Source organism: Bos indicus, chromosome X, assembly GCF_029378745.1.
Source record: "Bos indicus isolate NIAB-ARS_2022 breed Sahiwal x Tharparkar chromosome X, NIAB-ARS_B.indTharparkar_mat_pri_1.0, whole genome shotgun sequence".
NCBI lineage: Eukaryota > Metazoa > Chordata > Mammalia > Artiodactyla > Bovidae > Bos > Bos indicus.
Window position 1 is genome coordinate 151,201,279 of NC_091789.1, and position 12,812 is coordinate 151,214,090.

The window sequence follows — 12,812 nt, forward strand, 5'->3', positions numbered from 1 at the left end:
TCATGGACCGCCCGCCCGGGGGTCAGGTCATCACAGATACTGTTAAAAGAATTACACAGGAGACCGTACGAACTGTTAACGGATAGATTCCTGCCACGCCAAGTCCATCATGGAGGTCCCGTGACAGTAGCCTCTGGAAACTCATTTCTTTCTAAACTGTAGCTGATACAGAAAAAAAAAAAAAAAAAAAAGAAACCAAAACAGGAGGATGAATTCTGTCTGCCAGTAGAAGCAGAGGCAGGGGAGATGGCGTTCCCGCCCCAGCAGCCGCTGGCAGTCTGGACACCTGTGTGTGATGAAGGGATGGGGTTCCAGGAGGCGCTGAGCGGTGCATTAAGTTGTTCAGATTTGAAAGGCATGCAAACATCTCTCCAGCTACAAAAGCACCTTTGAGAAACATGACATTATCTTTTAGAGTAAAAAAAATTGTTTTTTAGTTGCTCATTCATGTTCGGCTCTTCATGGCCCCATAAGGATCCCAGGATCCTGTGTCCATGGGATTCTCCAGGCAAGAATACTGGAGTGAGCTGACATTTCCTTCTCCAGGGGTTCTTTCCGACCAAGGCATTGAACCCGAGTCTCTTAGATTCGCAGGCGCCTGCTTTACCACTGACTCCCTGGGAAGCCTCGTTAAAAGAACAAAAAGATAGAAAGCTACACAAACACTCACAACAATTTAAAAAAGCTTCATTCGAAAACCGTAAATAAAACATTTAAGAAATGTTAAAAAAAATATTAAAAAAAAAAAAAGTCAACAGCTTCTAGAAAGTCCCGGGTATGGAGATGCCTGGAAGTCACAGTTTCGCTGGGGCTTCTGAGACTGTCTCCACGGTTAAGACCTCTTCCTTGTCACTTTTTCCCGTTTCGTGTGTAAACTTCTCCCATAGCATCTGATGGGGGAGAAACGCAGGGATGTCAACTCCCCAGGAGCCCCCGGAGGAGCCACGGAGGTGGAGGGTTTAGACAGAAACGGGAGCCTGGTCTCCGGGTGGGAGCTCGGCGGCGGCGGATGAGCCAGGGGAGGGACATCTGAGACTCGCGTACCACACTCTGGGACCGCACGGAGCTCAGAGCTTGGAAGGAGAGTGTCGCGGGACCCTAGACCTCCCCGGGGAACCCACCAGGGCATGACGGCAGAACGTGGAAGAGGAGGACACAGTCCCTGCCTCGGGAAGACGGGCTCGACAGGTGAACGCATGTGCAGGGGAGGGCTTCCCACATTTGAAAGTGAAACTGTTATTCGCTCAGCTGTGTCCAACTGTTCGTGAGCCCATGGAGTATATAACCCACCAGGCTGTCCTCTACCCATGAGGATTCTCTAGGCAAGAATACCGAAGTGGGTTGCCATTCCCTCCTCCAGGGGATCTTCCCGACCCAGGGAATCGAACCCAGGTCTCCCTCATAGCATGCGGATTTTTTTTAAATTTTATTTTACCATCTGAGCCACAAGGGAAGCCCAAGAATACTGGAGTGGGTTGCCATTCCCCTTCTCCAGGGGATCTTCCCAACCCAGGGACCGAACCAGGGTGTCCCACATTGCGGGAAGGTTCTTCACTATCTGAGCCACCAGGGAAGCCCTACGTATCGGGGGCGGGGGTGTTTGTCTCGTCCCGTGTCCTTTTTCATCCTGTATGCTGCCCCCCTGGAGATCTGGCTGGACCTGGTTCAGTCTGTCTCTCGTCTCCTGTTCCTTATCGTTTTTCATCCTGTGTGCTAGAGATCTGGCTGGACCCCGTTCAGTCTGTCTCTCGTCTCCTGTTCCTTATCGTTTTTCATCCTGTGTGCTAGAGATCTGGCTGGACCCCGTTCAGTCTGTCTCTGTGTCTCTCTGCCATCCCTATCTTCCCCTTCTCTCCTCCTCCTTCTCCACGACCTGGCTAATTTCCCCGGACACAGCTTGCAGACAAAACCCCCAACCCCCTCCCCACTCCGCCCCAGAGAAAGCCAGCGAGCAGGACAAGGGATTCCAGCCTCCTCCTGTGGACCTCAGCTTTGGGTGAGCACAGACGAGCTTCTGGGCTCACCGTTCCCCACCTGTCCATCCTGGATGCCCCCTCACTCATCCCGGACATACCTCGTGGTCGACTTGATGGTTATCATTCAATTTATCTTTGATCTGTGGAACCGGAGGGAATAACCTGTGGCTCTTGAGGAATCTGGGGAGATAAAAAACGAGATGAAGAGGAGACGGACAGGCCCACATTTTTGTCCTGGCTCCCAGAGGAGAGGCACCCTCATGTTAAGTGCAAACACGCCCTCTGGATTCACGTCTTCAGAACACTTTCCTTTAAGAATCATAGAAGGCGAGACTTCCCCTGGAGGTCCAGGAGGTAAGACGTCACCTTCCAAGGCAGGGGGTGTGAGTTCGGGCCCTGGGGTGCCAGTTCGATCCCTGGTCAGGAAGCTACTATCCCACATGCCTCGCAGACAAAAAAAAAAAAAAACAAAAAAAAACACCATAAAAGGAAGCACTGTTGTAACCAATTCAGTAAAAACTTTAAAAATGATCGACATCGTGGTACATATACACAATGGAATATTACGCAACCGTTAAAAAGAATGAAGCAATGCCATCTGCAGCAACATGGATGTACCTAGAGATTGTCGTACTGAGTGAAGTCAGTCAGACAGAGGAGAAATATCCTGTGGCTTCCCTTACATGTGGAATCTAAAAAGAAATGATGCAAACTTACTTACAGAACAGAAAGAGATTCACAGACTTGGAAAACCAACTTATCGTTACAAGGGAGTGGGAAGATGGGGAGAAGGGATAGTCAGGGAGTCTGGGATGGGCATGGACACACTGCTGTGTTTAACGTGGAGAACCAGCAAGGACCTGCTGGACAGCACAGGGAACTCTGCTCAATGTCACATGGTAGCCTGGATCGGAAGGGAGTTTGGGGAGAAGGGATACATGTGTATGTATGGCTGAGTCCCTTTGCTGTCCACCCAAAACTATCGCAACATTCTTTATGGGCTATCAGTTCAGTTCAGTTCAGTCGCTCAGTCGTGTCCGACTCTCTGCGACCCCATGAACTGCAGCATGCCAGGCCTCCGTGTCCATCACCAACTCCTGGAGTTTGCCCAAACTCATGTCCATTGAGTTGGTGATGCCATCCAGCCATCTCATCCTCTGTCGTCCCCTTCTCCTCCTGCCCCCAATCCCTCCCAGCATCACGGTCTTTTCCAATGAGTTAACTCTTCGCATGAGGTGGCCAAAGTACTGGAGTTTCAGCTTTAGCATCAGTCCTTCCAATGAACACCCAGGACTGATCTCCTTTAGAATGGACTGGTTGGATCTCCTTGCAGTCCAAGGGACTCTCAAGAGTCTTCTCCAACACCACAGTTCAAAAGCATCAATTCTTCGGTGCTCAGCTTTCTTTATAGTCCAACTCTCATATCCATACATGACCACTGGAAAAACCATAGCCTTGACTAGATGGACCTTTGTTGGCAAAGTAACGTCTCTGCTTTTCCTTCCAAGGAGTAAGCGTCTTTTAATTTCATGGCTGCAATCACCATCTGCAGTGATTTTGGAGCCCCCCAAAATAAAGTCTGACATGGTTTCCACTGTTTCCCCATCTATTTCCCATGAAGTGATGGGACCAAATGCCATGATCTTTGTTTTCTGAATGTTGAGCTTTAAGCCAACTTTTTCACTCTCCTCTTTCACTTTCATCAAGAAGCTTTTTAGTTCCTCTTCATTTTCTGCCATAAGGGTGGTGTCATCTGCATATCTGAGGTTATTGATATTTCTCCTGGCAATCTTGATTCCAGCTTGTGTTTCTTCCAGTCCAGAGTTTCTCATGATGTACTCTGCATATGAGTTAAATAAGCAGGGTGAAAATATACAGCCTTGACATACTCCTTTTCCTATTTGGAATCAGTCTGTTGTTCCATGTCCAGTTCTAACTGTTGCTTCCTGACCTGCATGCATGTTTCTCAGGAGGCAGGTCAGGTGGTATGGTATTCCCATCTCTTGAAGAATTTGCCACAGTTTATTGTGATCCACACAGTCAAAGGCTTTGACATAGTCAATAAAGCAGAAATAGATGTTTTTCTGGAACTCTCTTGCTTTTACCATGATCCAGCGGATGTTGGCAATTTGATCTCTGGTTCCTCTGCCTTTTCTAAAACCAGCTTGAACATCAGGAAGTTCACGGTTCACATATTGCTGAAGCCTGGCTTGGAGAATTTGGAGCATTACTTTACTAGCGTGTGAGATGAGTGCAATTGTGCGGTAGTTTGAGCATTCTTTGGCATTGCCTTTCTTTGGGATTGGAATGAAAACTGACCTTTTCCAGTCCTGTGGCCACTAATGAGTTTTCCAAATTTGCTGGCGTATTGAGTGCAGCACTTTCACAGCATCATCTTTCAGGATTTGAAATAGCTCAACTGGAATTCCATCACCTCCACTAGCTTTGTTCATAGTGATGCTTTCTAAAGCCCACTTGACTTCACACTCCAGGATGTCTGGCTCTAGGTCAGTGATCACACCATTGTGATTATCTGGGTCGTGAAGATCTTTTTTGTACAGTTGTTCTGTGTATTCTTGCCACCTCTTCTTAATATCTTCTGCTTCTGTTAGGTCCCTACCATTTCTGTCCTTTATCGAGCCCATCTTTGCATAAAATGTTCCTTTGGTATCTTTAGTTTTCTTGAAGAGATCCCTCGTCTTTCCCATTCTGTTGTTTTCCTCTATTTCTTTGCACTGATCTCTGAGGAAGGCTTTCTTATCTCTTCTTGCTATTGTTTGGAACTCTGCATTCAGATGCTTATATCTTTCCTTTTCTCCTTTGCTCTTCACTTCTCTTCTTTTCACAGCTATTTGTAAGGCCTCCCCAGACAGCCATTTTGCTTTTTTGCGTTTCTTTACCATGGTGATGGTCTTGATCCCTGTCTCCTGTACAATGTCACGAACCTCATTCCATAGTTCATCAGGCACTCTATCTATCAGATCTAGTCCCTTAAATCTATTTTTCTCACTTCCACTGTATAATCGTAAGGAATTTGATTTAGGTCATACCTGAATGGCCTAGTGGTTTTCCCTACTTTTTTCAATTTACAAAATAAAAACTTCAAAGTTCGAAAAAAAAAAAAAAAGAAAAGGAGAGACATTTTAAAAAAAAATAATGATCCACCAAAAAAAATAAATCTTAAAAAAAATCACAGACGGACGGCCTCCAATCTTACACTCCGGAGAATATAATAGACTGTGCGGATGTACTTAAGAAATGCCTAGGAAGGTCTTTCCAGAACCTTCATTCACTATCTTTGAAGAGAAACCAGAGTATTGAGAAAGGGAGGAGAAGTGGACGACAGAGGATGAGATGGTTGGATGGCATCACCGATACGATGCACGAGTTTGAGTAAACTCCAGGGGTTGGTGAAGGACGGGGAAGCCTGGCGTGCTGCAGTCCATGGGGTCGCAAAGAGTCAGACACGACTGAGCGACTGAACTGAACATTCACTGTCTTGGGTGCATAGACAGCAGTGGTGGTATGTGCCCAGTCTTGAGCAGCTTGGAGGAATCCACACTCTCTGGTGTTAAAAGGCCGGGAGAGATATCCAGCCTTGAAGACCACGGTTCCAGACTGACCAGTTTGCTGTGGATGGCACGTATTTTAAGGGCTATGCCACGGTGCCCCAGCGTCCCAGTGGTGCTGAATGAACACACGGGCACTTATTTTCGTTCTCACGACAAGGGGGCAACCGTGTGACCTCATCAGATGCTGTGCTGAGCTGAACGTTGGCCCCATAGATCCACTTGGGTCCTGAAGCCTGGGAAAGGGAGCTTGTTTTGAAATAGGGTCTCTGTAGTTGTGGTGGAGTGAAGGGTCTGAGATGAGGTCCTCCTGGATGGGGGTGGCCCTAAACCCAGGGACAGGGTCCTTATAAGACACAGAAGAGGAGAGACATGGACGCAGAGGAGAAGCCACGTGGAGACAGAGGTGGAGACGGGAGGGAGGCAGCCACCAGCCCAGGGACAGACGCCTGGAGCCCGCAGAAGCTGGGAGAGGCCAAGAGGACCCTCCCTTGGAGCCTCTGAAGGGAACTCAGCCCTGGGACACCCTGACCTCAGACGTCTGGTCCCTGGGACTGGGGCAGGATGGATGTCTGTGGTTTTAAGCCCCCCAGCTTGTGGTCACTGGTTCCGGCAACCACAGGAAGTCACATAGGTTTTGATTAAGATGAATCTTCGGTGTTAAAGCACGACATGTGTTCCTGTCCCCACCGTCTGTGGTCAGGCTGTCCACAGTCTTCCTCGTGTCCCAAAAACCGGGATGCCTTGCAGCTTCTTGCAGCAGGCACTCAGGGTCTCCCCTTGTTTCCGGGGAGACACAGGCCACCCAACCAGGGCGGGGGCGGGGGGTGCCTGGTGACAAAGACGCCTCAGGTGGACGCCCATGGGACCCACAAGCCCTGCAGGAGGGTCTCCCCGTGAGCCAAATCTCCCCGTGGCTTTGCAGAGCTCGCAAGCTTTATTCTGCATGTGCTGGGCTTCCTTCTAGGGCATCTTGAGAGAGCCTGCGTGATTGCTGAGCTTACATGACAGGAAAGACTCTGGCAGGGGTCCCTGTGTGTGTGGGGAGACGCCTGGGAGCCGGGGCTGAGTAACACACTGTGGGACAACAGAAGTCTGTCGAGGAGGGACATTCCAAGGATTTCAGATGCCCCGAAAAACACGGAAGGCGGGACTTGGAGCACAGCTGAGCTGTAAGGGGGCTTTCCTGATGACTCACACGCTGAAGAATCTGCCTGCAGTACAGGACAGCTGGGTTTGACCCTTGGTTCGGGAAGATTCCCTGGAGGAGGGCATGGCAACCCACTCCAGGATTCCTGCCTGGAGAATCCCATGGACGGAGGAGCCTGGCGGGCTACGGTCCACGGGGTTGGAAACAGTCGGGCACGACTGAGCGACTCACTCTTTGAAAACTTCATCTACCTCTACAAGGATTAAACCAGCTGCTTCTGCAGCTGCTGACCTGCAGTCATCTCCTGAAAGAAGTTCAGGGTGGAGAGCAGACATGAGACACTCTGTGCTCTGGAGGAAAAAAGAAAAACTGGCAGGAAAGGTCTTCAAATAGATATTCTCAGGAACCCAGTTTATGAGCGCAACTTTTGCATCTCCTCATAGCTAGACAAGCACTGAAACGCTTCATGGTCATGTCTGCTCCCTGTGACTAGCAGAGACCTTCTGCAAAAAAATATATATATGCTTGATTGCGTGAACTCCCCCTTCAGCGAAATCACATATACCCCAATCTGCCTTCCCTGCCTCTTTGCAGCAGCTCCTCAGAGCTATCCGAGGCGCTGTGTCCTGGGCTGCGATCCTTCATTCGTTCCGTTGTTTATTCAGTCGCTCAGTCGCGGCCGACTCTCTGCGACCCTGTGGCCTGTAGCCCTCCAGGCTGCTCTGTGCATGTGACTCTCCAGGCAAGAATACTGGAGTGGGTTGCCGTGCTCTCCTCCAGGGGATCTTCCCAACCCCGGGGGTCGAACCCCGGTCTCCCGCATTGCAGATGGATTCTTTACCATCTGAGCCCCCAGGGAAGCCCGTGGTCCTAATTTTGCCCCAAATAAAACATAAACTTGCGACATTCACATTGTGCAATTTTTTTTTAAGTCAACACTGTTTTCCCCAGACAAATTTTCTTATGGAAAATCTACACGGCGGCTTGGACCGCCTGGGGTGTTTGCAGGCTGCCTTCTCATCTTTGTAAGCCGATCGGGGCGGGGTGACTTTAGAACAAGCCCTGGCCCCTCCACTGACCACGGGGATTAGCCGACCCGGGACTCCCTGGGGTTACCTTTTGAAAAGGCAGCCGAGGGTCAGGCCACAGACGAGAGTCCCCAGGACCAGCAGAACGTAGATGTGCACCAGGCTGGACCCTGTTTCTTCAGAGCCTGGGAAGACAGAGCAGGGGGACATGCCAGGGACCCCGAAGGGGAGGGGCAGCAGCTGTCGTCACGCAGCCAGCTCACGGGCTCACGGACGAGGAAACACGGCCAGTGACACTGAAAGCATTAGTCCCTCTGCCACGTCTCACCCTTTGCGACCCCACGGACTGTAGCCCGCCAGGCTCCTCTGTCCAAGGGATTCTCCAGGCAAGAATACTGGAGTGGCTGCCGTTTCCTCCTTCAGAGGATCTTCCCCAAGCAGGGACCAAACCTGTGTCTCCTGAATCGGAGGTGGATTCTTTACCGTCTGAGCCACCAGAGAAGCCTCATAAGAAGGGAAATCTACCAGAGTACCCTAACCCGGAGCTTTCACAGAAAATGTTTGTGAGACAATAGACTGTACTTTGCCGACAAAGGTCCGTCTAGTCAAAGCTACGGTTTTTTCCAGAAGTCATGTACGGATGTGAGAGTTGGACCATAAAGAAGGCTTAGTGACGAAGAACTGATTCTTTCAAACTGTGAGGCTGGAGAATACTCTTGAGAGTCCCTCGGACTGCAAGGAAATCCAACCAGTTCATCCTAAAGGAAGTCAGTCCTGAACATTCATTGGAAGGACTGATGCTGAAGTTGAAACTGCAATACTTTGGCCTCCTGATGAAAAGAGCTGACTCATTGGAAAAGACCCTAATGCTATTGAAGGCGGGAGGAGAAGGGGACGACAGAGGATGAGATGGTGGGATGGTATCACCGACTCAATGGACATGAGTTTAAGCAAACTCCAGCAGACAGGGATGGACAGGGAGGCCTGGTGTGCTGCGGTCCATGCGGTCGCAAAGAGTCAGATACAACTGAGCAACTGAGCAAGAGATGAGAGATGAGCCCAAGACCACGTTCAAAACCCCTACAGCACTCTCAGAACATAGCAACCTAAAGACCATTCGACTTAAAAATGGACAGAAAAAAGGATCAATAGCTGAATAGGATGAAGAGTACCAGGCAAACAGTTGTAAACTTCATTCCCTCCCATTTGGGGAATTTATTACAATAGTAATTTTTTTAATGTTTATTCCTTTATTTGACTATAGCTGGGGCTTAGCTGCAGCACGAGGGATCTAGTTCCAGGGATTGAACATTGGGAGCGAAGCCTCTTGGCCACTGGACCGCCAGGGAATTCCCTATGGCCTCTGTTTTATGCTTTGGGCTTTCCGCCTGAAGGCATGTGAGGTCTTAGCTCCCCGACCAGGGATCAAATACACGTCCCCTGCAATGGCAGGCAGATCTTAACTGCTGGAGCACCAGAGAAGTCCCCTCCCATCCATCCTTAAGCTTTAATTTCACGAGTCATTTAGAATAAGTGCTCTTTACAATAAACTGTTTTCCTTTGTCTGTTTGAGTCGCTCAGTCGCGTCCGACTCTTTGCGACCCCGTGGACTGTAGCCCGCCAGGTTCCTCTGTCCATGGGATTTCACAGGCAAGAATACTGGAGTGGGTTGTCATTTCCTTCTGCAAAATTATTTTTTCCTATCAAGGGCACATTTTTCATCTGTGAATAGTCAAAAATACAACGAGAGACTCTCAGTCTATCAGAGTGATTATACCCCGATGGGACGGTTGCAACATTTCTCAGTATACACAGATAAAATGTGACCTGTTCAACACAGCAGTTATCTTTTAAGCGATACGTCAATTGTCAAAACTGCATGTTCCGGATGGCAGGCGAAACAAAACAAAAAAAAAGGCCGTGTGGAGGTGAGCCAAGTCTGTTTAGAACTGTATTCTAGGAAAAGTCGTATTCTGGGAAAAGTCAACTTTTTTTTTTTTTTACTCGCCCATAGTTTAAATTAATCTTTCCCTGGTGGCTCAGACAGTAAAGAATCTGCCTGCAATGCAGAAGACCCGGGTTCCATCCCTAGGTCGGGAAGATCCCCTGAAGGTGGGCATGGCAACCCACTCCAGCATTCTTGCCTGGGGAACCCCATGGACAGAGGAGCCTGGTGGGCTACAGTCCACAGGGTCGCCGAGAGTCGGACACGCCTGGGTAACTCACATTCACTCACCAGGCGTTGCCAGGGGGACAGTGTCACCAGGGGCTCATGGACGGGAACGCTTCCCAGAATGGCTCAGAGAAGGCCTCGGAATGCCAGGAGCTGTCCGGGGATGGTCTCGGGACACCTACCGAACTCAACGGGCTGGCTCCAGGCTCCCCAGTGGGCTTTCCGGGCGTCCGCTGTCCTGATCTTCACAGTATGTTTCGCTTTGGATCCCGGTTTCGGAAAGTTGTATCTATTACCGGAGTCACCAAATACTACAATCTTTGGAGAAAGCAGAAAGTTAGAGCTGTCCCCTGTGTTGAGAAAAAGAGTGGGTGGGTGTGTGGGTGTGTGTGTGTGTCTGCCCAACCGAAGTGAAAAATTTAAGCCCACACCCTCCCAACCTGGGCATGAATGTTGTAATTTGTGTCCTGAGTACTCCAGAGAGATGCTTAGATAAATAAAGCGAATGGGTGATTGTCCTGCATTTTCTGAGTGAATACTCCTGGGGCTTCCGGGACCGTTCAGTACAGATGCAGCAAAGGTTCAGGAACTGCAGAGGATGTGGACAGACCCATAGACGGATCATGGCCCCGCGAAGGATGTGCAGAGGACCAAGCTCAAGTTCCTCATCGGATAGAGGATGATACCGAGGTCACAGTGGTGGTGAAGCTTGGAAAAAATCAACAAAAAGTACTTTGATGATCATCCTCGAGAGCAGTTTTGAGGGACGCAATCATCTCTGTGACACTTCAAGTATTTCCTGGAGCAACATGCATAGAAGAGGGAGACCCCACCCCAGTGGTAACTAGGGGTGTATCACTGCCTAGATGATATGCGAAGGCAGGGGTCCTCAACCTCTGGGACCTAAGGCCTGATGACCTGAGGTACAGCTGATGTAACAATAGAAATAAAGTACACAATAAATGCAACACTCTTAAATCACCCTTAAACCATCTTATTATTATTAAATCATCTTAAACCATCCCTCTCTGTCCATGCAAAATTTGTCTCCCACGCACTGGTCCTCGGTACCAAAACCGTTGGAGATCACTGCTCTATGGAAACCCCATCATCTGACTTTTATCTCATCTCCATACTGGCCACTGCTGGAACAATTCCAATTGGTGTGTGTCCATTGATGGATATTGTATGATTAAACTGGAGCTTCCCTGGTGGCTGTGTGAATAAAGAATCCACCTGCAGTGCGGGAGACACAGGCAGTTACAAGTTCGATGCCCAGGTTGGGAAGATTCCCCTGGAGGAGGGCAGGGCAACCACCTCCAGTGTTCTTGCCTGGAGAATCCCAGGGACAGAGGAGCCTGGTGGGCTACAGTCCACGGGGTCACAAAGAGTCGGACATGACTGAAGCGACTGGGCATGCCCACACACATGTAGGATTGAACTACGAGGGTGATATTTAGGGTCAGGGTTGGCACTCACCAGTTGACTTCTACCGCTGGTGGTATCGCGCTAGAAAAAAAAAAAACGAAAAGAGAGTATTTACTTTTCTCCATTTTGAAATTTTTAATAGATCTCATCCCATCTCCCCTTTCCATGAAGTCAAGACAAAACAGTCAGTGCCCAACAAACAGCTGAGCTCCTTACATTCCTCCTAAGCTGGAGTTGGCTCCACATGGAGGAGGAAACCTATGCACACGACAGAGAGTGCCGCTGGTTCATGGCTCCGTCCAGAAATGCAGCAGTCGGTGGGTCCTATTAAGAATGCACATGGGCTTGGAGGAGAGGGTGCGTCCGTGTCTGCACCGGGTCCAGGAGACGTGAGGAGAGGGTCTTTGGTGTCTACACTGTGTCCAGGGGGACCTGAGGAGAGGGTGTCTTCATGTCTACACTGGGTTCAGGGGGATGTGAGGAGAGGTCTCTTCGTGTCTACACTTGGTCCAGGGGACGTGAGGAGAGGGTGTCTTTGTGTCTACACTTGGTCCAGGGGACGTGAGGAGAGTTCGTGTCCGTGTCTGCTCCGGGTCCAGGGGCCTTGGCGCACAGCATGGACTGTCCCCGACGCCCACCCGTTCTGCTCTGCTAGGCCCTGCATCCCCCGGATGCCCGCCCGTTCCACGCCCCACTCTCATGCCCCGGGGCTGGCTGCCAGACTCCCCGAGCCTCACTGCCCTGCTCGGAGCCGAGTCCACTTACCCGTCTCTGGATGTCCAGCTGGTACTGGAACTCCCTGTTGGGCCATGGCTGTCGGGTCCTGGGCTTTTCCCACCTGATGAGGCAGTGGGACTCGTTGCACTGGACGGTGATGTTGTCAGGTGGGTTGTACTGCTCTGTAACAAGACCCCGGAGACACCTGTGATGCGGGATGCCTCCGCTACTCCACGGACGGGAGACCCCTTTCTGCCATCCCGACAGAAACAGGAGCTCCCGAGTTCTCCAGGGAGGGAGCAGCTTCAGAGATTGGAATCATTCATCTATAAGCCAAGGGCTGCTGGCTGTCAGCAGGAGCAGACAGACAGACGTGGGAGTGCGGGTTCTTTCAGATGCTCCGAAAGGGACCAAGATTTGCGGCCTCCAAAACGCTGGGAGAATACATTTCCACTGTTTTAAGTCTCCCAGTATGTGCTCACGTGTTACAGCATCTCCGGGGATCTCAATGCAAATGCCCACACAAATTCTGTCACATCTATCTAAGCAGTGGTTTTAAATTCCGGATGGTCGTTCTCACCTATTTCCTTTAACAGCAAAACCGAGTCGAAGAACTGGATTCCGGTTTCTTGGCTGGTACCGTTAACCAGGAAGTAATTGTACGACGTTAATCCCGAGAGGTCTTGGAGGTGACATCCCACGTGGGTCCCCGAGTCCTTCAGGTAACGAGGACATTCCCTCTCAATTCTTTTCCTGTCGGATCCCCAAACG

The 12,812-nt window shown here is 50.0% G+C and overlaps 1 protein-coding gene across 18 annotated transcripts in view; it reads right to left on the bottom strand.

Moving 5' to 3' along the window:
* Nucleotides 1-12,812, bottom strand: part of CSF2RA (colony stimulating factor 2 receptor subunit alpha) — a 66,711-nt gene that overhangs the window by 32,190 nt on the left and 21,709 nt on the right. For 17 of the 18 annotated variants that reach the window (XR_011565455.1, XR_011565456.1, XR_011565457.1 and 14 more), the window contains 6 exons: nucleotides 12,622-12,794; nucleotides 12,090-12,223; nucleotides 11,376-11,405; nucleotides 10,079-10,214; nucleotides 7,812-7,908; nucleotides 2,075-2,156 (listed from right to left, as the gene is read on the bottom strand). Coding sequence is in view for 13 of the 18 variants with exons in the window: in XM_070785269.1 (XP_070641370.1) it covers nucleotides 2,075-2,156; nucleotides 7,812-7,908; nucleotides 10,079-10,214; nucleotides 11,376-11,405; nucleotides 12,090-12,223; nucleotides 12,622-12,794 (652 nt within the window). In the remaining 5 variants the exon portion in view is untranslated. Of the gene's footprint in view, nucleotides 1-671; nucleotides 891-2,074; nucleotides 2,157-7,811; nucleotides 7,909-10,078; nucleotides 10,215-11,375; nucleotides 11,406-12,089; nucleotides 12,224-12,621; nucleotides 12,795-12,812 lie in introns of those variants that run through there. The other variant, XM_070785273.1, reaches the window with a different exon arrangement.